The 26,944-nt window shown below is 35.7% G+C and overlaps 1 protein-coding gene across 1 annotated transcript; it reads right to left on the bottom strand.

The window, feature by feature from the left end:
* Positions 1 to 2: 2 nt before the first annotated feature.
* esr2b (estrogen receptor 2b) lies at positions 3 to 20,337 on the bottom strand. Its single transcript, XM_026223704.1, is given in 11 exon segments — positions 3 to 720; positions 1,485 to 1,715; positions 1,809 to 1,992; positions 3,537 to 3,670; positions 5,642 to 5,780; positions 6,302 to 6,457; positions 6,460 to 6,654; positions 7,024 to 7,140; positions 9,421 to 9,611; positions 10,518 to 11,003; positions 20,086 to 20,337. Coding segments are annotated over 10 exon segments (1,812 nt in total). The 5' UTR covers positions 10,928 to 11,003; positions 20,086 to 20,337; the 3' UTR covers positions 3 to 665.
* Between the last annotated feature and the right edge of the window lie 6,607 nt (positions 20,338 to 26,944).

Genomic DNA, 26,944 nt, shown 5'->3' with positions numbered 1-26,944 from the left:
TGCACGTGTCCACTTGTTTATTTCCCACATATTTATTTATTATGCAGCTGAATACAATAAAATGAATTTAGTTTTGGTACCTGTAGAAACGTACTGTTGTGTCAGTGTGTCGTCAGTATATTTTTTCCTGTTTTAAGCTTTAAATTAGGTTAATTGCCCAAAAACTAAACACAGTGGAGCTATTAACATCCTGTTAATTTGAGCGTCTCAGCCTGCTCAATAGTGGCATTGGCTCAACCAATCACATTCGTTTGGGACTGTGTTTGTCCAGCCATTGACAAAATATGGAGTGTGTGGGAAAATGTTAGAAAATTATTTCATGCTGCATTCTAAATGAGATAAATCCACTTCTGAAGGACATATCGGAATGATGGATTTCAACAGGTACAACTGATGGACACTTTGATGCAGATGATGACTTTTGATTTCAAAATGATGCAGAAGTGGTTTGCAAGGAACAGTTTTTCTCATCCCTTCGCAGTAAACCCTTCGAAGGGATTAGGGCAATGAGTGCCATTTGAAAGCCCTGTTTGGTCATCTAAGGGTTTTTTTTTTTCAGGTCTGCTTTGAAACCCCCATGCAATGACCCTATGCAAGTGGCTTAGAAATTGGATTCATATCCGATGCTGCATGCTGGGAGATTTTATCCCACAAAAGGCATATTGTCAGTCTGTGTCCACGTCCACTCGATATAATGTCTTATCCACTGTCCCTTCAGCTCTATAGAGACAGACACAAATATGTGTTAGCTTAGATGAGAAAACCTTGTGTGAAATATATAATGATTCATGACTGTAGTTGAAGGAATGTTTCAGGTTGAACATGTTACAGCCTATTTAACATAGTTTGTAAAACAAACAAAAATTGTGTGAATAGGTAAACTTTTAAAAGGCTGCAGTTATTTAATCATAAATACAGTTAAAAAAAAGTATATTATTACAATTTAAAATGACTGTTTTCTATTTGAATATATTTCAAAATGCTATTTATTCCTATGATGGCAAAGCTGAATTTCCAGCATCATTACTCCAGTCTTCAGTGTCACAGGATCCTTCAGAAATCATTCTAATATGCTGATTTGCAGATAATTTCTTATTATAAGTGTTAAAACTGTTGTGCTGCTTAATATTTTGTGAAAACCATGATTTGTTGCTGTTTTAAAAAACATATATATATATATATATTTTTAAATAGAAATATTTTTAACATAGTAAACTATTTTGCAACAAAATCAAAGTCTTTGCTGCCACTTTTGATCAGTTTAATGCATCCTTGCAGAATAAAAGAATTCATTTATTTTTATTTTTATTTTATTTGACCCTACCCATATGAATGGCAACCAGTTACATAATCTTGATTATCATTTGGATATCTTTTGGTTATCTTTTGCTAAGACTTTTGGGTAGATTTTTCACAAAATATGATTTCTGTATTACCAAAAATGGCTCAATTCAACACAAGTGTGCATGCTTGGATACACTCACTGTGGACTGTGTCTGGTATCCTGGTTGCTCTCTTTCAATGCAGGCTGCTGTTTGGATGTGTGGAGGATCTCTGTGGTCTGTTGTGTGTCCATCCGGAGAGAGGCTTTCGTGTGAGCCGCTAGCATCCGGCTGCTCTGGGATGTGTTGGCATCCAGCATCTCCAGCAGAAGATCATACAGCAGCACCACATTTTTTCTCTTCATGGTTGACAGATGCTCGATGCCTTTGTTGCTAAGGATGACAGAAGAAAGGAACAATGTGAATTTGAAAATTGAAACAAAATGCTGTGAAAGGATAGAATACGGCCCCAGTCTGCTGTGGTACCTGAGGTGACGAATATGTGAGAGCAGCATCAGGAGATGGGCGAGCCGGATGGACTGTTGATGTGAGGACAAGCCTGTCCTGGAGATGGTCCAAACTAGAGCATCAGTCACCGAGTCCAGCAGCCTCAGAACCTTCCCACGGCTCTCCACATCTTCAGGAGTCTGTGGCAATCTTGAACAGTTACCTGTTGATAAGCATACAACAGAAGTGAATCACAACATCTGATGCGGTTAAAGAGACAACTGTTAATATTGTGATAATAGGACTGACCAAAGGTTACCATCTAGCCACAACCTTTTCATAGAGTCAGCAGTCAGGCTGTAGTTTTAACCCTGTGAAGCCTGACATATGAAATAATACCATGAAAAAATAAAAAAATTTAATTGAATATGAAAAAAAAACATCTATTTATGTGGATTGTTTTTATCATATTTGATAGGCAAGGCAGGTTTTTATGGCTCATATAGTGTTATATACTGTAGTGAGATTATGGAGCTCATATGTGACTCAGCACTACAAAACCAGTCATAAGGGTAAATTTTTCAAAATGTATACATGAATAAATAAGCTTCCCATTGATGTATAGTTTGTTAGGAGAGGACAATATTTGGCAGAGAGCAACTATTTGAAAATCTGGAATTTGAAGGTGCAAAAAATCAAACCATTGAGAAATTGGCCTTTAAAGTTGACCAAGTGAAGTAGGGCTGCAACTAACGATTATTTTGATAATCGATTAATCTGTCGATTTTTTTTCAATTAATCGATTAATCGGTTTATGTACTTATATTTTAGTTTTTTCCATTTTTTCCCCAACTAAATTATTAATAAAGGGTCTCACAATTTAAAGTAAAATCCATCAGAAGGTTGTCCAGAAAAAAAAATTGGACACACACAATAACCCTAACCCCACACACAAAAAACCTGCTGTGTGAAAAAGAGCAGTGAATACTTAGAAAAAAAAGTGCATTCCAAATATCTTTAAACATTTACCTCTCTCATTCAGTCATAATTAGTCTGCACGACTGAATTTTGAACTGGTAAACGACAAACTGATCCCAGAACATGTTTGTAAAGCTTTAAATGTTAACTGTTAAAAAGCAATGTTATCAGCTTTTACGACTAAACATTTGCAAACAACATTGTACTGGAGAATCTGCACAAATAAAAGTCTTAGGGGCCGTTCACATATCGTGCCTAAAAACACGTGGAAAACGCTAGGCGCGCCGCTTTCTCCTTCTTTCCAAACATAGACTGTATTATTTATATATTGCTTCAGCCCAGTAAGGCTTCTTTATATATTACTTACAATATAAAATTTATTCTTACATTTACTTAAAAGCATTAAAGATTTCAGACCAAAAAGACATATCGATATCAAGGACATTTTTACAATTATACTAAAAGGCCTTAGTAACTCTATCAATCAAAGTTCAGAAGGCATGTTTTCAGCAAAGTTTTGATCATGTTGATTATTTAATAATTTACAAAAGATATTGATGTATCAAAGATGATAATAAGGTAGGCTTTATAGGGTTAAAACACAAGAGGTAGGATGCATTGACATGATAACCCCCACCCAAGTCATGTAAATATAGTTTGCCAGTTGTAATTAGCATGCCCTACACTTATGCAGAGGAAGAAAAAAAACAAGATACAAACTGAATTTTAATCTCGCTCAATAACGTACACACACACACAAACACACACACAATCAGAGTAGTGTCATACTGGAGTTGAGAAGGATCATGGCTTTAAGGCAGACGTATTCCTCTCTCTGAAGCTTCAGTTCTCTGAATCTGGAGGTGGTGGCCAGCAGCATGTCAAAGATCTCCATGATGCCTTCAACGCAGGTCCCTTCATCCCTGAACAAATTAGAGAGAAAGAAAAGATATGACACAGAGATAAAAGGGAAAAGGCCAATCACTTAAGCCATGAATGTCTTGTGACTTATCACTCTGAAGCCACAAGAAAATGACATCACCACCACAAGAACATGAAAAAAATAATATTTCTTTTATATTTTATTATTTCATTATATGCACCATATATCAACGACAATAATAAAAGCAAAGTTGTATACATCTGGTACAAACAGCCTAACAAAATGTCAGGACACAGTTATACGAACTGTACTGAAAAAAAAGTTATCCAAGTACGTAGTGGTTAAAAAACATTTAATTAATTAATAGAAAAACAAGCTAAAGATGACACTAGCTAACATACACAGCTTATTTTGAATGAATACAGATGACCTTAAAGTGTCAGGTGAAAGACACAGGAAGTACACATTATCTCACACACATTCTTCTTTCTCACACACACACACACACACACACACACACACACACGCACACACACAGACACTCACTGCTGTGTGAGAAATGAGTAATGCAAACTAAGCTTGTGTTATGAGAACACACCAAGGTTTGTTAAGACCCTAGAGATAATCACCAAGGAAGAGGAATATTTAATTCCACACAATTTAATAAACAGGTATACAAACATGCCAGCCATGCATAAACAAAAGAGAACAAAAACAGATCAGTTTTCATAATGAACTTCAAAAACTTTGTTCACGAGTCTCACAGTGTGTGTATGTACACACACAAACACGGCATGCACTGGACACACACAACTGAAGATTATCTGAAGGTCAATGAATAAATCCATTAAACATCAGTGTTTTTCAAATGTTACCATGAAGCAAGATACGAGCCAATCCCACATACTGTATGGAAGACACCTTCAGATTTCAAACAATTCTAATCTAAAGAATTCTACATATTGACAGCACAAATGCATTTTTGGGATATCTGGTTAATGTTGTTTTTTATTATGTCTCCTCTACAGAGAAAAAAAACACAGATCTGACTTTAACTAATTCAATCCAAACCACACTTCTTATTCAGTAACTTCCAAACTGTTATATTTCAGCTTGTTTTCCATCCTTCAGGTTTTGATATCATGAATCCTATGCCATTGCATAGAGAGACAATATGGGAGGAGTTAGGTCAAATTAGGAGTTGGAGATTGTGTGCAACAGACATTCTGTAAAACAGTAAAACTCATCACTTTTGGTTCGGGTGTCTTTTCCTGAACATTCAGATATTAAAATTTTATAAAACTCCAACTATAAGGACTACTAGCTAGTTTAGCTGATTACCTTAAAAGTCCATACACATCTTAATCAGTTCATACTAACTTCTCCTAAAAATGGATGCAACCTGTTTTCCAGGTTTGGCGAGGTGACGTTCAACATAAACCCCATTTCCAGTTTTCAAAAAAATGAACTCTGCATAGTTCTAAATGCTTTGTGATCATTATAACAACCAAAGCAGGTAAGCTGGAAAATAACCACCAAAACACACAAATCTGATATATTGTAGACAGTCAGTAAAAATTGATCATCTCTGGTCTTCAAGGTCTTTCCTGCAGAGTTTTGCTCTAACCCTAATCAAGCACACATGAACAAGCTAATCAAAGACTTCAGGGCTACTAGAAAGTATCATCAATCTGCAATCTGCAGGAAAGTGGACCTCAAGGGCCAGGGTTGAGAACCCCTGCTTTAAAAATCTATTGTAAAAAGTTCTATACAGTACTGTAGAAGTAAACATCCACATGTGCTCCCAACAGCATGAGCAGTTTCAGGATGTGTATGGCAAAGGTATTTCAAACTTCCTTTTACCCCTAAGCAAAGAACGAAAAAGAAATTTGCTGTGAGCATATCAGGGCCATGAAGGTGTGTCTATAACAACGCATTCAGTATGTTCCTCTCCAGTGTGTCATCTGTGCTGTGGAAGGAGCTGTTTTCCAGTGTCAGTGGGGCATTTTACCTGTTGAGTTTGAGATCAGGTGAGAAGATGAGTTTCCCGGGATGATCCACGGATCTCCACATCAGTCCCAACATCAATATATCCAGCCAGCAGCATTCCAACAGATGCACCTGATCTGACAAAGTCAGCTCCACAAAACCTGCGAGGAGTAACAAACACACAAATGTCTGTCGGAACACACTCTTACACAGCTGCTTGCCCTTCAAATGCCGGAAGTGCTTGCACATAGACACACACAATTTTTTATTTTATTTTTTGAATGCTTTTTGTCATTTCACTGAATGGACAAGCAATATTCTGTAAAATAATTTGTTTTATTCTACAGGAGGCAGAAAATCATTCCAGTTTGAAACAACATGAGGGAGATTAAATAATGACTGAATCCCATTAACCTTTTAGAAATGACAAATATGATCTACATATATAAATACAAATTTTATTATATAGATTTTATGTATGTTATACATTTATATCTAACCAGAGAATGTATGTATATGAAAATTATATAGGTAACATATACAGTATAGCAATATCACTCTCAATAAAGGATAATAATAGTCATATATTACATTTCCAGAAAAATTACGCATTGCTTAAAAAGTGCAATGTGTGACACAGTGACAGATAAGGAGTATTTCAGGTATTTATACAAACACATACCTGGTATCTTCTTCGCCCAGCTGATCATGAGCACCAGTTCCTTGTCAGCAAGGTTGGTTAGTGACATCATCATGCTGGCCTCCGTGTACGGCTTCTTTATTGGCTCTCTCAGGTAAATCTGAGGAGGCTCCGCCTCCAGAATACAGTGAATGACCACTGCTCTGGGGAGAGGTTCTGGCCACACCCCTCAGCTCTGTCCCCCAAAGGGAAGAGTGGATGAGTGGGACTGAGGGGAAATTCTAAATGAGGCTGGGAATGACCTCTGACCCCTATCGCCCCACCTGAGCTGTCTCTGATCGGAGGGTTGCGACGATGACGTCCACCTCGGTAACTGCAGCGCTCCCGTCTCACACCTGTTCACACACACAATTACACACGTGCATCAAAAGTGCACACTCAGCACAGCACACACTGTCCAATATGATAACACCTTAGTTTAAGGACCAGTTCTCATTATTGACTCGTTGCTTATTAGCATACTGGCTGTTTATAAGTACTTATGAAGCACATACTAATATAATTCATAATATAAAATAGCATAATATAACTATTACTAAGCAGCAAATAAGGAGTTTATTAATGCAAAAGTGGTAGTTAATAGTTACTTAATAATGAGAATTGGTCCCCAAAGTAACAAGTGTCCAAGATTATATAAAGTTTGACATATCCCCTAGGAAATAATAAGTGGCTACACACAAGAAAAGGAAGAGGCGGCTGCCTACCACACTTCATCATGCCCACTTCATAGCACTTGCGGAGTCGACAGGCCTGGCAGCTCTTGCGTCGGCTCTTGTCAATGGTGCACTGGTTGGTGGCTGGACAAATATAATCATTGTGACCTGAAGAAGATTGAGAGAAAAAAATTCAATTAAACTCACATCCTTGGATGTCTTGGTTAAATTAAGAAGAAAACACTTTTTTAAAATGAAATTTACTACCAATTTCTGAGTGAAACTAATTTTTTTGTATACACTCTCATTTTTGTATGGGATTAATTTCCAGAAACATGAGCTTATATTAGTAATAAGTAAGTTTGAAATCTTACCTTTAGAAATTAAGAGAATATAATTAAACGTACAATCTACCTTTCAAAAGCTTGAAAGAAAGACGTATATTTCAATTAAATTGGTTTTTTTTAACTTCCTTTCGATCAGAATTTTTTTTTTTATCATGGTTTCCATGAACCTATTAAAGGGGGGGTGAAATGCTATTTCATGCATACTGAGTTTTTTACACTGTTAAAGAGTTGGATTCCCATGCTAAACATGGACAAAGTTTCAAAAATTAAGTTGTACGTTTGAAGGAGTATTTCTGTTCCAAAAATACTCCTTCCGATTTGTCACAAGTTTCGGAAAGTTTTTTGGAGTATGGGTCTGTGTGATGTTAGATGGAGCGGAATTTCCTTATATGGGTCCTAAGGCACTTCTGCTGGAAGAGCGCGCGCTCCCGTATAGCGAGGCTGAGAGCAGAGGCATTCACTGATCAGAGCGATTCACTGATCAGAGCGAGAGCGTCGCGAAAAGTCACAAAAGAAGTGTGTTTTTGGTTGCCAGGGCAAGACAACCCTGCACAGATTACCAAAAAAAAAACAGCATTAAGGGACCAGTGGATGGAGTTTATTTTTACAGAGCATCAACGGAGTTGTGCAAGTGTTTTTGTTTGTTCCCTGCATTTCGAAGATGCTTGTTTTACAACAAGGCCCAGTTTGACGACGGATTTGCGTATCGTTTATTTCTTAAGGATGATGCAATCCCAACGAGAAAGGGTCACGATCGTGTGTTGGAACCGCAGGCGGTGAGTAAAACTGCTTCAAATATCTCTGCCTCCTTGTTAGTGCGTCCCCTCCCATGCCGGAGACCCGGGTTCGAGCCCCGCTCGGAGCGAGTCGTTGCTACTGCTGCTCTCGTTCAGTTTCAGCCTCGGGATCTGATTCTGGATCATAAATAAACGGCTGAATCTGACTGTTAGCCATGGTTTGTCTTGGATGATGTTTTTTCCTCACAGTAATGTCACAGCTTCCACATGCTCTCAACACAAAAGCCTATTCGCGCTCGTGACTCTTTAGCTCCGCCCACACGTCACGCCTCCAGCGGCTCGTGTTTTTCCGGGAAAAATCGGTACAGACTATCTTTCTCTTATGAATATAATAAAACTAAAGACTTTTTGCAGTTATGAAGGATGCAGTACTACTCTATAGGTACTCAAGATTAACAGGATATTGAGTGAAAACGAGCATTTCACCCCCCTTTAAACAGCACAACTGTTCTTAAAATCGATAATAATAAGAAACGGGTGGTGCATGATTTCTGAAGAATCATGCGACACTGAAGACTAGACTGACAATTCTGCTTTTTCATAAGAGAAAAACATTACATTTTAAAACATATTTCAATATAACAAATAATATTTCCAAATATAATATATCCAAAACTGTTTTGCCATCAAATTAAAAAGCTATAAAAGTAAAACTAAAAGTGACATACAGCCAAGTATGGTGACCCATACTCAGAATTCATGCTCTGCATTTAACCCATCCAAAGTGCACACACACACACACACACACATCATAAACACACACCCAGAGCAGTGGGCTGCCATTTATGCTGCAGCACCCAGGGAGCATTTTGGGGGTTCAGTACATTGTTCAAGGGCACCTCGATCATGGTACTGCAGGCCCAAGACTCGAACACACAAACTTAGGATTAGAAATCAAACTCTCTAACCACTAGGCCACAAATTCCCCAAGTTAAAAGTAATAATAAAAAAAATCTAAACAAAAAAAATATTCCTGTATAATCCTTGGATTTGTTTGCATGGAATTAATTTAATCTGCGGGGGAAAAAAAGTGTAGTAGTGTAGCATTTGTAAATACTGATGTCTTCTGGCTTTTTGAGTAGTGTCTATTTACTGAAAGGTCAAAACAGACTCATTGGGGGAACTCAGAGGACTGGCCCTGGCATTCTGAAAGAAATCCATGCACAGAAAAAGTAGAGTGTTTGAGGATTTATGAAAAAAACTGCTTAGAAAAACTCAAAATGGCAAAACCCTCGATTAATTAACATGGTATTTCATCTGAAGAGCATGTGTTTATGTTAAATGGTTACCTTGACCAACGTTACCTTGAATGCTCCGTTTGAAGAAAGCCTTGCACCCCTCACATGACCAGACACCATAGTGATACCCAGAGGCGTAGTCATGACACACCGCACAGAAGTGTGTGTCTCCTTTACCCAAAATGCCTGGTGAGGGATTCAAGCCATCATCACCATCCAGTTGCTGCCCTAACAGCTTTGCATGAGTAAGGACAGAACTATAACAGAAAAGATGAAGGTACAGATAAAGAAAAAAAAAAAAAGGGCAAGGAGATTTTTCTTTTTAAATAAATGTGAAGAGTTCTTGCTGTGTGAACTAGTTTTTATTAATTCACATTTATTATTATATATTCCATAAACATTTTAAATTAAGTGTTTTTAAATATATATATATATATATATATATATATATATATATATATATATATGGGGGGGGGGGGCGCTAAATGTTGCTTTGCCGACTAGCTGAGATAAAACTATTTTTCAATATGTTTTTATTTCAGGAAATTGCCCAGATCCTGGATCCTGGAAAATCCTGGAAATTATTATTACTGTTTAATTTGATAATTTTATGATCAATGTAACTTTGTGATAATATAATATATACATATGTATTTGCTTGTTTGGTACTGTTCACATCTGCCTAATTTAGCTAGATTTTACAAAGAAGTGACAAAGGGAATATTAAAAACATCATAGAACACAAGTTCAGTAATATTTCATATTACAGCTTTTAATGCATTTTTAAATTCTTATGTTTCATATAATAGTTTAAATATTTTTCCTGAGCTATGCACAATTATAGATAAATTTTCTCATTTGCATTTAGAATCATTTCTTCCCCGCTGTCCGCGATCCTATCAGAACAGACATGAACAGACGTGTTTTATTATCTGCCCTGCAATAAGTCAGATTAGAAAATATCATGTATCTGCTCAAAAAGTTGCATGATTCAATAAATTTTAGCAAGCACCTGAATAAAAAACAAAAAACTAAATTTTACCACATTTTATCTGGTAACAAGGATTTTATTGTCTCTATGGTAACAGAACTATCTCCAGCTTTGGAGATTAAAGGCAGATATTAATTATTAAGACACTGCATGTGATCTGTAGTTTTCCCACCTGCTCTGGTTAATGTGTGTCTTGGCGTCCTCCCAGGTGGTGTGTGCATGTGTTTCCCTGTAGGCCAGTGGAGACGGGCAGTGCAGAGACGGCGTAGAGTGTGTGGGGTGGGGAGGCCAGAAGATTGCTGAATTTAAAGGGACCAGGCTTTCGGACACAGGAGGATGAGTGTACCCCAGCACTGGTGAGGACACGGGGCTGTAGAGCGTTAAGGCTCCGTGGCTGATCTCTCCCCCGTGCGGTGGTGAATAATCCTGACAGGCTTCCACATACGGAGATGGAATGCAGATGGTCTGGCTGTCCATGCCGAGCTGGGACGTGTACAGAAGTGGTAAGATGTTAGGCGAGTTCCCTCGATTGGCCTGGACAGGGGAGGCTGACGCTGGGGCCGGACCAGTGGAGGAGCTCATTCTGGAGAACTCAAGCGAGGTCCTGGCTTAACAGACTACTGAATTGTAGGCCCAACTGTGTCAGAGGAAGTGCTTGCTGAAGGACATTTAAAAAAGGAAGTCAGATATCAGAGTAACACTTACACCCTCTGCATGTTAAGCATACAGCACCGTCCAAACGTTTGGGGTCAGTATGTTTTGTTTTTTTTTTGTTTAAGAAATTCTTACTTTTTTAAACTACATTTTTTTCAGGATTTATTTAAAATTGTGAAATTGTAATGCCCACACTGTCATTTTGATTGGATTAATGCATTCTTGCTGAAAAAAAAAAGTATTAATTTCTTTCACAAAAAAAAAAACTTTTGAACAGATCATGTGACACTGAAGACTGGAGTAAAAGCTGCTGAAAAATCAGCTTTGCCATCACAGGAATAAATAAAATATTAAAATATACTATAACTACCAACCCTAAACCTTTAAACTGTAAAGTACATATTGCACAAACCTTTAATATTTCCTGTAAGTGTCATATACAGTAAGTAATGCCTGCATTTCTGCAATGTTTTTTTTAACTGTTTAATTAATGTTTTTCTACACTGTTTTATTAGCAGATGAAAATCCTTACAAAATCTTCTATGGAAAAGTGACTGGAAAAATAGAAAAACGTCACAGAGGAACATGATGCATAGTTTCAAATAATTATTTCTTCTGTCCAAAATACATGATGCAAAGAGACTGCAGAGGGAGGTAAACAGCCTCCGGTTACACTGCTCTCTTCTTGGAGATTCATCACACCAAACCAGACAAGATAACTGCTTTTTTTTGGCTGGGGGAGTGTTTTGAAGATGACATATTGAAAGCTGCTACTCCAGGAAATGAGGTAGCATGTGAATAATTTACTTGTGATTGAGGTTATAATATTCTACTCGCAACTGTCCAAAAATGCTTTAAAGATTTCAAGTCAATTTCAAAGATTTCTTTTGGTTTGGATATCAGTAAAGATATCTATAACTATAAGGATCTGTCATTTTCATGACAGTGTAGTCTTGGCCTAGTGGTTAGAGTTTGATTCCTAACCCTAGGGTTGTGGGTTTGAGTCTCGGGCTGGCAATACCACAGTGAGTTGTCCTTGAACAAGGCATTAAACACCCAACTGCTCCCTGGGTGCTGCAGCATAAATGGAAGCCCACTGCTCCGGGTGTGTGTGTGTGTGCACTTTGGATGGGTCAAATGCAGAGCATGAATTCTGAGTATTGGTCACCATACTTGGCTGTATGTCATGTCACTCACTCACTCAACTTGTAGATGGTCAGTTAATGGAGCATAAAATAGAGGCACATCAGGTCAGCATTGGTTTTAATTCAAATGTTTATTTAGTAAGAGATGCAGGAGAAAGTTCTTTTAAAATGTTTGTCACAAAGGTCCAGAGTCCACTGTGCTTCATGTAACACTGAAACCAGAGATGAACAAATAAACTATGAGAATTCCCAAAAGAGCCTGAATAAACTGCAAGGCAGCATCTGTGTGTGTGTGTGTGTGTGTGTGTGTGTGTGTGTGTGTGTGTGTGTGTGTGGGAGAGGGAGAGATGTATGTATGAGAGTATGTAGCCACTGCAGGTTCATTAAAATAATTCAAGTCAGCATCACCTATGGTGTCACCAAATAAACCATAAATCATTCTTCAAAAAGAAAATTATTTTTGAAAATAATGTGTTTGAGGTGTGTTTTTTTATACAAATATAGAAAAACAACAAATCACAGTTGTTAGAATGAAAGCAAGAGAGGAAAACATGAGAGAGAAAAAATGCAGATAACCACAATCGTTACTAAGTAATTTATTTTACTGGTGTTTACCAGTATATTGAATTATGCAGTTTATTGTGTAGTGTTTTAGAGTTGAACTTAAAAAAAGCTGAAAATGTTGGCTTCTTTTCCTTGTTCTAGAAGCACACATAAAGACATCCATCCAAATCCTCCTACTCCCCGTGGTGAAAATTAAATTAAGAGAGCTGTGTGTTTGTGTGTGACTTTCTGTTTCCATAATCTGTCTCTATATTAGATCAGAATCACAGGACACTCTTGAATTCACTGTGTCCTATGACTAAAAAATTGTTTTCTTACTTAGTAAACTTGCCTTATTTTCTATCACAGATATCCAAACATTCATAAAGCAAAACACATTTACTTGAGAAGCAAACTGATTTAAGATTAAGTCTTGGTTCTGAAATATTTAACAAAATAAACTGTGTTTGCTTAAAACAAGAAAAATAACAGCCAATGGCGTCAGAAAATAGTCTTGTTTCCCCTTTGAAATAACTTTATTTGTCTTACCCCATTGGCAGATATGTTTTCTTGATTTAGGCATAAACTCACATAAATTTGATACATTTGCCAAAAAAAAAAAAAAAAAAATTTCTAACAAAATAAATAAATAATAATAATAATAAATCACTTGATACCTTAAGAAATGTTGCTTCTCAAGTGTATCTTAATAAAAAATAAAATAAAATGGAAAACAAGTTAAAATAAGGAATAAGAAATGTTTTGCTGCAGTTTATTTTAAGATCATGTATATTATATTTTATTATGATTTTTTTAAAGCCATCATCATATATTGGGTCTAAAACAATGCCTGAAATCCCTTTACAGAGAATCATTACAGAAATTATTTAGTAATATAATATTTTCTATATATTTCATGCAGGTGAAATCACTCAAAAACTCTTTATTTAGTTCAGAATTGTATGGGCATTACTATTAATTATGTTTAAGAGATTATGTAAAAAAAGAAAAAAATTCTACAAACACTCAAAACTACAAACTTTACTTTAATTCCCAGCATTCCCTTTTCTCTAGGCTAAAGGGCATCTGTGGGTCTTAGGTCAGAGATCTGGCCTGCTGCCTCAGTAAACACAAAGAATAAAGGTGAGATGTCGCTGAGCTAACGTTATTACTGAGACAACTCCTGAAACATTGTGTTCTGTCTGAGAGAAGAACACAAGTCCATAAAGAATATACCCGGAAACATTACGCTGAACATTCTCTGTAAATGCAGACATAATAAAGCACACATTGTAAATAGAACACATACAATAAACCAGCACTAATAAACACACCAGTAGTATGCGAATGACTGCAATGAGGAGGCAAAGTCCACTGTCTGGGTCTTGGGTAATACATAATATATCTGATAAGGAAAAAAAAAACAATTTTAATTTTAAAATAATAATAATTTTTTCCAGTGAGGGCAAAGACCTCATTGATCATTCAGAAAACATCAGCTCAACTAATATTTATTATTATTATCAGAGTTGAAAATACCCTTACTGCTTAATATTTTTGTGGAAACTGTGATACATTTATTTAAGGATTCTTTGATAAATAGAAAGTAGAGATGCACCGAATGCAATTTTCTTGGCCGATTACGAATTCCGATTTATTTTATTTTTTTTAAGTGTGACATGCCGATTCCGATTTCTTTCTAAAAACTATAATTTTAAAGAGTTTTAAAGAGTCATTTAGTCCTTCATTCAACAGATTCATGAAAACGGGTGATTATTTCAGAAACGAGGCAGGTGACTACTGTCTTTATGAATGGGTTACTGAATCATAGAATCACTTGCTTCGTTAAAAAATGTTGATTCATTCAATTAGTGCCAATCCTTATGAAGCCCCGCACATGGCATACAGGGAAAAAATTTTAATAGTGTGCAAGATTTACTAATCAGTTCCCTCAATTTATAAATTATGCGCACGATTCACTAACTCGAATTAATAAATTGTTCCCACGATATAGCATATTAAGGGAACACATTATCAAATTGAGGGAATGAAATAGTAAGCATGTGCACATTTTAGTACATCAAGAGTGTGCACATTTTAGTACATCAAGAGTGTGCACAATTTATTAATTTTTTTCTTGCATGTCATGTGCGGGGCTCCGTAGATCATAGACTTCTGGGGGCCCTATGCAAAACTGTGTCAGCGGGGGGGGGGGGGGGGGGGGGGGGAGGTAGTGAAGTGGGGTATGAGTGGTTATGAACGAATGAATGAAACGCATTTGATGGCATATAAAGTATAATATTATATTATGCTTTTTAATGATTTTCTTCATTTTAAACAGTGCACAAGAACAGCATTAAGAATGGGACAGAGAGAGACAGGGGGTGTATGATAGCAGTATAGAACACTTGGTTCCCACACTTTCTAACCAATGATTCTCTATGACCTTTCTAGCTGTTCATGCTACTAAAGGAGAAGAATTGTTAAAAAATAATTTCGTAAGGAATTCACTCAAAAGAAACAAATTTGGCTGATGAAACAAGTTACAGTTAAGCATCTACATATTATATTCACTATAGAAATAGTCACATAGTGACGCAGACATGTGGGGGCTCATTTGAATGAACCGTTTTTAGGGGGACGTGGCAGAGTCTTAACTTTGCTAAAGAATATCTCTTTGTATTAGAGACTTTAGTCTTTGCAACTTTACAGATCTTCTTCATGCACCAAGAGCCTGTAACACTCCAAAGAGAAAGGAAAAATTGAAATCGCATCATATGACCCCTATAAAAATTTTAAGCTTTAAAAGTTTCCAGGCCTGGAAATCACCATTTTAAAACCACTGGAACCCTGGAACTGAACTTGAACATCCCTCATAAGCACCTGTCTGGAGCAGGTGCACTATTGTTCAAGCCATAACTCTAAAATGCTGTCCTTGTTTTATTGCAATTTTGCCATTCAATTTATTCAACCATCTAAGACCTCTCTGTGAATAAAAATGAGTTCAACGGAGGCAGAAGAGACGTTACCTCCCTCTTTACCTTTATCTGCCTCTGTCTCTATAATGAAAATGGAAATTTACTTTATTTCTTTAATTACTTTATGGGAAAATGCAGTTCATACAACATTTGGCTTCATAATCCATAATATTTGTTTTGTTTTATTGCTATCTTGTTGCTTGTTGTCTTACACAGACTCCTTGGAAATACTCCTGACAAACACACTGGAATATGATACACACATGCATGTGTGAAACAGATGGTCTAAGTACAAGAGCACAAAAAAAATCCATTAAACTAAACAGACTGCACCTTATATTTCAACATATGAAAATCACACATGCAACCATGCCAAAAGTTTAGATTTATTATACTTTTAATAACAATTTTAAATATTTTTAAAGCATGGTCATGGTAACTCAAGCAACTTTTGAATGAAAATTTCATTGGAAGACAGAGAAAGCACTTCCCTCCTGTCGCTCTTGTAAAGCTCAGATTGGCTACAATCCAGACACACATACCACTGAACAAAAGGCCAAGGACAGGACAAAGAAACCCCTACACATATCACACACACAAACAGTCCCTGGGAGAACTTTTCTCCATCCTAATAAGGTCCTCCTTCCAACTTGAGATTTCTTTGAACTTACACAATAATTAAGTTTCAATTTATATCACATCAGGCATATAAAGGCCCACATCACCTAACTGAGCCTTGCATCTGCAACTGAAGTAAAGCTTCAAATAAATAATCAAGCACACACATCTGTGTATACACGCACGTTCTTCATGCTTGAAACCACTCCGATCGCTGACACTATTCATGCTTTCCTAATTGAGGCTTGCTTCTTTTGCAGGGAGTGAGGGGTGATAAGAAAAGCTGCTCTAGACTGAGCATTCTCTGGCACAAATATTAAGAGAGAAAATTAGAGAGCATGATTTTTGAGATTGCTAAATGACACAGACTGATTACAGTCTATACATTTTGATCCAATTCTCCTATTACTTGTCACACAAACCTGTCACCAGAACAGTCCACCCGCGTATGTATGTGTGTGTTTTTGTTGTGCCCATGGATAACACCTCCTGCTGCTAACCCCAAACCCAGCAATATCTCATTTAAATGCTTAAAAGCCATTACACCTCTAGTAGCTTTTTCATGAAAACAGTATTTTACAGGAGTTATAAGTAAACACAGCAAATGGTTTATTTGTGCATATGTTAAATGAATAATAGTCTAGTGTTTTTAAAAGGATGCCATCTGTAGCCATCATCACAAATACCACTGATTTTGAATGATAACAGGCCATTATATCCAGTGTGAGTTCTCATCCATTGCTCAAGAGGACAAGGACCTCTGTCTAAACTGATAAAGAGTGTTTCTTCCCCTTCTTCACATTCTCTTGGGTGTCTTCCTGAGACACATGAAATGAAGAGGTAATGTCTCCCAGCAATTTTCAGTATGTTCTATATGGAATTTTTTAAAAGGATTTTGGAGGATAAAAAAATAATAATAATAACTGATGAAGCTATGATGAAAATTTGAAGTTCTATAACACGAGGGACAGAAAGAAGAATGAAAGTGGATGTACTGGTGGTCCTCACGCTAAAAAAAAAGTTTTGTCAGGTAACCAAAGAATGTGGTATCTACATTAGCTGGTTTTATTCAAGTCAAAAACATTGCATAAGACTGAATCAACCTGCCACACTGAGTTACTCTTTACACTTTTCACCAGGAAATTTTGGCCAAGACAACTCTTGCATGTAAAAAATTTATGTAAAAAGACATTAATACATAGAAACATTGTGTATTTATCTGATAAATCTTTAATTCAAGCATGTGCTTTTGGCAGTGTAGATGTAGTGTGTGCAGGCAGGTTCACAGAAAACAAAGATGACAAATAGCTGTTCCTCAAAAACTTGTTTCTAAAGGGTTTTTTAGTGCCACCACCACTCATAAAACAAACTGAATGTTGTAGCAGATCCTTGTTTTAGTTACATGGGGTTGTGGTTTTGGATGATGTATCTGCAGAACAGATATTTTGGAAGTCTTGCCCTTGGCCTCTGAGATTCCTGAAAACAGGAATACTAAACTCCAACAGATGGTCATTTTAATACCATACTTAATGAATGTGTTATTTGAAACACTCTTTTTGTAATAAATTACACCGTTCAGGTGGCAGTCTGTTACACATTTACATTTATTCATTTAGCAGACGCTTTTATCCAAAGCGACTTACAAATGAGGACAATGGAAGCAATCAGAAACAACAAAAGAGCAATGATATATAAGTGCCATAACAAGTCTCAATTAGCTTAAATGCAGGACACGTAGCAAGGGCTTTTAAATAGCATAATAAATAAAAAGAAAACAGAAAACAGTTATCCTGTCTCATTAAAATTTTATGATCTCCTTCTGTCATTGAACTCATGCCTATAACTCATCACTAATGTTATTATCTTTTTATTATTTGTTAATCTTATCACGATCCACATTGAGTAATAGACCGTGTTTGTGCAGAGACAATAAAAACTGTCTGTCAAGGCTTTTAGCATTAACATTTAAATTTAATTTAATTAAATTAATAAAAAAAGTATTAAAAATCAATCAATCAATAAATAAACAGTATTAAACTGTTATTCCAAAAGTTATAACATCTTTTTTATCACTGGCTTAAACTAGATTAGGACTGTTTTGAGGAACCTAAAGAGGAACTCCCTTCCTAAAATATAAACCGTGAAATAAATATTTATTTGATTTTATTTTATGTATAGAAGAAAGGATAAAAAACTATATTGTCATTTGCGTTACATAAAATTATTATAAAACATGCTTATTATACTTTTTATATGTTATATTTTCTAGCATACCCTTGTTGCTCTTTTGGGGTCCCTGGGCAAAGTTATATTGAAGCACACTTGGGTTATCGTCACCTAAACATCAAATCATTAGGGGACAGCGGGGTCGAAAGTAACGTGGGACGAAAGTAACAAAGCGATTTTCTCTGAGCCTCTTTCTGCATTTGCATTCCCAGCTATGACAGCATATTCAGCAAGCAATCCTTGACGGAGCTGAGAAATATCACGTGATTTCCTCATTTAAAAGTTGTTATTTTTGTCCCACTACAGTGACAAAAAGTATTTATTTTGTTCCAGTGCATGCTATATTGTGAATTTCTGTGTCTTGCAACATTTCTTACAAATGTTTATGTCATATTATACCAAAAGAATATGTCTGAGTGAGGGTCAGAAAGACAGACAGAGGTCTGGTTTTATCCAGATGTTTTTGAGAGGGCGTTTATATCGCATTTATATTTAGGTTTTAGCCATGTCTTAGCCTTTACATCTCCACCTATGAATTTGCAGTGTTTCCAGATGTTTTAAAGCACATTTTCAATTTATGCATAAAAACAACTGATGGAAACATAAACAGGCCTACTGTTACATTATGTTTAGAGTTTTTTTATTATGCTAATGTAATTACATTTTTATATTGTACATTCTGTTGAAAAAAACGTTTTATAAAAATACATTGAAATTGACGATAATAAAATTACAGTCAGGTTTTGAGGCATCTGATGAAACTTACATTTAAAATGAAAATTTGAAAATGTAATTTAATATTTTTTTTGCAAAGATAAAGGACAAAATATGTTTGCAGCTACATATTAACAAGGTCACAATCAGGCATATTTAAGAAAAATAAGAGTAACAGAAAAAATCTATCTTATATTGTTGTGTTACTTTCGTCCCAATTGATGGGGTCGAAAGTAACAAGTGCGGCTTATGTTCAAAGTAAAATTATACTGAAAACTTTATACATTTCTACAAAATACCACCTGGTGTTGATGGACCACACTTCTGAGTTACTGGCCACAGCAGAAATATATACAGTATATGTCTACTACAACATGATCTTTTAAAATGATGTTTTTCTGAAAAATGGTACTTTCGCCCCTGCTCTACCCTACATTTATTCAACCACTGCAACAAGTTTCATAAAGTGTTTTTGTTTTCTCTCTCTTTCTATCTCTCAAAGCCTATTCAGCAGCCTACCAAGGCAACATCTTTGGGCATCATATGCGCACTCTTTAACTATTTCAAAAGTGTTCAAAGTTTAACAACATCTTGATTAGTAAACCTTTTGTGTCAAATGAACACTAACAATTAACGCAATGGTAACCATAGCTTCCGGCAAAATACCTGAGTTACTATAGTTACTGTCACTTGGGTAAAATCATAATCCTTCAGACATTGTAAGCTTTGAGTATCTCTTTCATTTTGTTCAGTTTCTGTTTTGAAGACATTGGTAACTATCACTAATTTAGCACATTTTTTAATGAAAGGAAACTATGATCACCGTTTTAGTACGGTGGTTAATAGTTAGAGATGCACTTACCGACAGCATGCAGGCAGCAGGTGAGGTGAGCTGGAGAGAACAGAGCAGAGATCTGTTTGATCAGCTGGAAACGCGCTGCGCAGCCTATATATCTGATTTACTGCGCGCACGAAGAGAAAGAAGAGCACTGAAGTTAGCAACAGACGCGAGCGAGAGAGAGAGAGAGATAGAGAGAGAGAGAGAGAGAGAGAGAGAGAGAGAGAGACATGCAAGCACATGCTAGTGTCCTAATAGCGCACTTTGCCTGATTGTACTTTGGCAGAAATCAGTTTTTGGATATAAAGATTAGAAGCGCGCGTCACTGGCAGCCGCGCCCTCCCGGAGCCGCCCCTATTAACCGCGTGAGGCAGAGATTTACAAGTTATGACAAATCAACGGGACTAGAGGAAATTACCATATCATACCACACTTCACCATGTCCATGGTCTAAGTTCACGGTAACTAGTGTCCACCAGAATTCCTTAATGTGATTTTACCACATTAAAACACTTGCAACTTATTTATATTCATTGGTCTGTGAATTTTTTGTTTATTTATTTATTTTCAGGAATACTGACCTTATAATACAGTTTTGTTCATACATTTTAAAGACAGGCGCAATCTTCTGTTGATGCTCGTTCTGCACTGCAACTGAGTGATCTTTTGACCGCCTGGAAGCTGGAACAGTGCGCCATTAAACGTCAAGTAGGCCTATTTTAACTACTTTTAAACAAAACACGTAGTCATATCATATTTAAACGTAATAAATGAATAATAAATAAATGATGAGAGTACTTAGATGGTAATTACAGAGTCTTCAAAGAATCGCACAGCGAGCTGTTGCTACCTTCTCTCGCTAACGCGACTTCTGCTTAGTGTTTACGTAGTGCGCGCGCTTTGAATAAGTTGAAAGTCAACTATGATAAATTACTTCAAAAAGTTACGCATATAGGCTATAGCTACTGGAACCATGCAACTATGCACTTGTACCTACTCGTACGACTCCCCCAAGCTTTTTTATTTAACTTACTTTGGGGGACGCCATTGTGATGCACTTTTTATTAGCCTTTTTCTTAATCTTAACTAAAACATTTAAATAAATAAAAATTTACAGGTGCACAGCAATATTTGCATGCGCTGTTGAATAGCTACAGTCCTTTTGTTCTGACACCTGAATGCAGTATAATGTAAAAGTTTTCAACATTGTTTTGTTTTTAGTTTTTTATACATATTTAATTTCTGACAGGAATGAAAAAGGGGCCATTAGAAATACAAGTAGTTTAACAGGACTGTACTGTTGTTTAAAATGCTAATTGTTCAGCTGACTATATATATATATAGTCTTTTTCTCAAAACGTATTGCTTGCCAAACCAACATATTAAGACTGTAAGTAGGCCTATCCCTTATAACCTCATTTTCATCTGCAAAATACCTTTGCTATGACTAAGGTCTAATGAGCTAATTAGTTGGAGTTAACTAATTTTGCTCCAAATTTATTTATACTGGAACTTTCTCAATTTCTTTCAATTCACCTCACCCCACTAACTTTTAAAACCCTTAAACTAAAGTAGCCTAATTAATTTTTCACAGAATAGTGAAGTGGCCTAATCTGCAAATTTTGGTATTTCTTCATGGTCCAATAAGGCTTGTCAGCTCCAATTCAGTTGGCAATAGCGAAACACAAGCAGGAAAAGGAGACAAATTAAAGAACTGTGTGTTCCTTTTCAAGACCTCTCCATGCTTTGCTGGGGAATTGAGTGGAGAAAGACTGAGTAAGAGAAAGAGAGGGCACCGAGTTGAATTTTTCATTCAGTCATATGCTGCTCATACCACTTCTCGGGAGGCGAAGTTTAATTTTGCAGAATGCCATTCGTAATTATTTCTGAATTACAGTTATTTCTCCAACTGGTTTCCGTGCGGTAGCAGTAATGGCAAATGCCAGGTGGAGTGGGCAGAGAGTCCATTATCTCCTGTAATAGACAGCGGTGGAAAAATGAGCTGGCATTTACTTTCCAAAATGGATCTATTGGTTGGTTCAGGTAATGGCCCTGGACAGATATTTCAATAGATAACTGGGTACCCCAGTATTACATCCCAGCTCTTCATTTAAACCAGTTTAGGTCTGATCTTAACATTATAAGAGAGGAGTACAGAGGTATAGAAAAGAAAAAGAAAGAGAAAAGGAAATTGAAAAAATGTGATAAAAGAATTTCAGATATTGACAAATGACTACCAGCAACGGGGAGCCCTCAAACTGGGCCTGGGATTTGGTCCTAATGGAGTTTTATGATGCTTAATTCTGCACAAATTAAACATTTTTGCCAAAGTCTGTTGCACATTATTTTCAGGCTCAGATTTATGTGAGTTTGCACACAAGTAGTGATCTCAAAAACTGAGCTAGAATCATATTCTTAATCCTCAGACACTGATCTCAAATCAGACTTTCCAGGAGAGTAAACTGTTTACTTGAATACATTTTAATGTAACTTTTCAGTACAAAGACTTGAATCCGTCAAGTCAACTGTTAAAAAAACGACTTGTTTTAAGGTTGCCGTGTCCGTGAACTGGCTGGTTAAAGACCTTCTCCAGTCTGAATATTAGACTGCACTCAACCCTTCTGTCTCTATAAAAGAGCAACACACACTCTTTTTCGGAATAAAGCAGCCTTTTACCAAGGCCAGAAGTCAATTCTTCTTCACTTTTCTGTTTCTGTGTAATGCACACTCACTCTGGCTGCTGATTTTCTCACTTTTATTACATGTATTCATTTAGACTTAATCATTTAAGATATGATTTTATCCAAGGTGACTTACAGTATAAAAGAGGACAAGCACAAAAGCTAATATTAATAGCATCAGCAACACCAGATTTCAAGGATAAACCAGAGAAGTATAGAATGTATTTACATTTGTTTACGGTTTAAATGCTCAGAGAAGTGGTGTGTCTTCAGTCTTGAAGGTTGTGAGATCTCAGCAGATCAGATGAAGGTGGAGAAACTACATCTTCCCAAGGGAACAGAGAGTGCGAGTGAGCATGTTTTTTTTTTCAATGACTCTGTGTGGGACATTTCTATTGTTTTTTTTTTTGTTTTGTTTTTACTGCACTAATAGGTTTAGGTTTCTTGAGCATAGCTGTTATCTGAGCCCACTTAAATACGATGGGGAAAGATACTATTAGGTAGACATGAGTTGATGAATGCTGGAGATAGAACATGTGGAAGATGTTCAGAGGTGAAAAGAGAGGGGAACATTAGATATCAGTGTCCTTGAGAGGAAGAAAAGAAAGAGTAACATGCAAATCAGTATGTATGTTAACTCTCAGTTTTGCAAACTTAGCAAGTCAGTTGACAGCAAAGTATATTTTATTGATTATAATGGATGCAATCTAGTTTTGAGTTGCTTTGCATTGTCCCACACTTCCTGTCATTTGATGTTATTGTTTCATAGTTCACTCAGCAAGCTTGAAAGTCACCATGAAATCAAAATTGACCATTCTTATTCTTTAGATACTTTATCATGAGCGTGTGTAAGGCTGGCCACAGCCAGTTGGGGCAAAAATGGCACTTAATTGTAAGAAAATGAAAATGATTACAAAGTGTTGATTGTGTAACTAATTTTAAGCATTTTTACAGTGTTGCGCATTTTAACTAATCACATGCGATTCTTTTAAACTTACAAGTTGAACTTTTAAGTTATAGCTCTATTTTAAATTGTCTCTTTTTCTTCTCTTATATTTCATTGAGCTGCAGCTGTGTTTGAATTCAGCCTCACAAAATACAGGTAAAACCATTCAGATGATACTGGAAGGAGCTTCTATTGTTTTTGCAAGATATTTCAACTCTCTGTTAGTTTTTTACAGTCTCGTTTAATGCCATTTTTATGGACTTGCTGAGGTTTTCTGAGTCCAGATGTTGTGGAAACTGAAATCTGAGACAAAATCGTAAAACTTCTTGAACGTTGGAGAGAGAAAGGGCGTTGAATGCCAGAGCTTCATCTCAAAAACTATTTTCTGGCCTAAATTTATACTTGTATAAAGTAATCAGACTTGTTTTCAGGGAATAAACTATATATGGCCCTTTCAGTTCACTAACACAGGAAAAAAATTGCTTTGAATTTACTTACCGTAATTTTAATGTGTACATCAGTCACAAAGGATCACAATGTGTTCAACTGACATAATTTTCCTCTTTTTCTCAAATACTTTTTGCTTGCCAAACCAACATATTTCATTAACGTTAAGACTACTTAAAATAATCATGTTGATTCAATAAATTATCTGTAGTTCCTGATTGTCATTACACAAATGCATTGTGTAGTGTTAAAGTGATTTCATTGATTTCTTAATGCTAGTATTAATCAAAAATATTATGCAACTCTAATGCGATTTCATTATGTCTCTGGTACCAGAGTAGGGTAAATCTACCTTGCTTTATTCAATTCTATATGTACTGTACATGTTCAAATTTGTGAATACAAAATCAAAGTTCTAAAATTGCATCTGGCATTGACAATAAGCCAAAAAGCAAGAGTTTGTACTTTTTTTTTTGTTTGTTTGTATTGAGTTGTTAACTTGGCACCGGACTGAGCACGCATGTTGCCATGAATTGATTACACAGAAGAATAAAAAAACACACTTTAATGAGTCAATAGCATATTCAAACAAAAATACATAATGTATTTTCAAATTGGATGAAGAACAGCAAGACATTAATAAACCTATTATTAACTGTTGTCAGTGTCGATTAACAACAGCAAAGACATTTGTAAAAATATTAACTATCACAGCAGGCTTACTGCAAAAGCGCATATAAGAAAATAGTTAACTGTTAGAACAAACAGTGCATTCTGAAGAAAAAGAAAACACTTTTAAGTAATCCAAACATGGCACAAAGTGAAAAAGTTCAAAAGGTTAACCATGCATCTTAAAGGGTTATTTCACCCAGAAATGAAAATTCTGTCATTAATTACTTAATTACTTAATTACTCATTTTTATGAAATCTGAGAGCTCTCTGACCCTCTGTTGACAAAAATAAAACTGAAATGTTCCCAGACCCAGAAACATAAGGACATCAGTAAAAAGAAAAAAAAAAGGTACTCTTCATAATGGAGGAAATAAAAAATATCTTAATTTGTTTTCTGAAGATGAATGAAGGTCTTACAGGTTTGGAATGACATGAGAGCGAGCAATTAATGACAGAATTTTGAAAGGTGAACTAACCCTTTAATGCTTTCAAGGACAACACCAACATCCTCTGGTTGATCAGAAGCATGTTGTTTGAGAACATAAATCCCAACAGTGATGTCTTCAGGGGACTCATTGATGCAGACTTCATTCATGCCCTGCACAAAACAAACAAATGTAGGTACATGTATGAAAGTCAGTCCTATGAACTATGAACAAAAAAACGTTTCTTTAAAGTTTAATTATTTTAGATACTTAGAAAGAAGCCCACTGAGACAAACACGCTACATCTTCTGAACTTTAGTCTTTTGTCACATTCAAGGTCTTGCATATTATTTTACACTACAGAAATGTAATAAAGTGTATTTTCAGATATAAAACCCTTTGTGTTTGGTCATTATTATTATTATTTATATATATATATATATATATATATATATATATATATATATATATATATATATATATATATATATATATATATATATATATATATATATTCAAATGTCTTAAGTAGACAGAAAATAGAAAATACAGTTTCTACAGTAGAAAAACCATTACGCCTATGGAGAGTCCAAATAAACCATAAAATCAGCGTGTGTTACCCCTCGTGTTTTTGACCAGTAAACACTCTGTGAGACCAGCTGATTGATCCTCGAAAAACCCGATTACAGTATCAGAACGGAACACCACCGCCACCTACTGGATCATTAGAGCATTAAATCACCAGCGAGGAACACTCACACACACACAAATGTGCCCTTTAATTATCAAATATTAGTCTACTATATTTTGATAGTGTAATGGAAAATAATATTTTTGCAAAGAAAATAAAATTCTTTTGAAACTTTGGAAAAAGTGACTAAAACAGTCGGTTTCAATAACTCTGTCATAACACCAGAATAGCCTACACAATATGAGAGTGAATTCTTTGTTAAATAAAATTGTTTCATATTCATACTGCTAATTACATGGTTTGATATTATTCCGATTTAATAAGGCATAACCAAATAGACGGTAAGCCGCAGAATCTGTCAAAATAAAAACTCATTAACCGAAATAGGTTTGCATTCCTAAAACAAAGAGAAGATGAAAAATGATAGATAATTCACCTTTTTTATTTCAAAGCATTTTTTTTTTTTACTTTTCAATTTGTCTTTGGGTTAAAAATAGCAAGCTGCCATGTTCCGTTCAAAAGTTTGGGGTCATTGCGTTTTTTATTTATGTATTATACGAATTTTTAATTCATTAAGGACACATTAATTCGATTTCATCTACTTTTTTATTTTCTATTATCAAAGAATCCTGAAAAAAGTTTCCACAAAAATAGGCTATAAAGACTTTTTGAAAAATCCTCTTGACTTTTGAACAATGTACAGTTAAAATGATATTATACAGTTTACACACCGACGTCAACTTCAATCTGTAAAAATGAATCACTTTATGATGTACTTATGTCGCCCTCTGCTGTGTGACATGAAAAGAAAAAGTGAATTAAATTCCTGTGAAAATTATATGTAGACACATTCTCATGTCCTTTTTCATGTCATTTAAATATATTATAATTTTTGTGTAATTTTTTTAATATATTATTCTTAGCTTGTACAGAGAATAAGTTGTTTTTAAAAATATTGTTTCTCTGCCTCCATTCCAAGGTCTGAATGCTAATCTGCCTAAGTGTTTTGTGTTTCCAGAAC

Source organism: Carassius auratus, chromosome 38 (assembly GCF_003368295.1).
Source record: "Carassius auratus strain Wakin chromosome 38, ASM336829v1, whole genome shotgun sequence".
NCBI classification, from domain to species: domain Eukaryota; kingdom Metazoa; phylum Chordata; class Actinopteri; order Cypriniformes; family Cyprinidae; genus Carassius; species Carassius auratus.
Note: the sequence above shows the minus strand (reverse complement) of the source record. Positions and strands in the feature narration are given on the sequence as shown.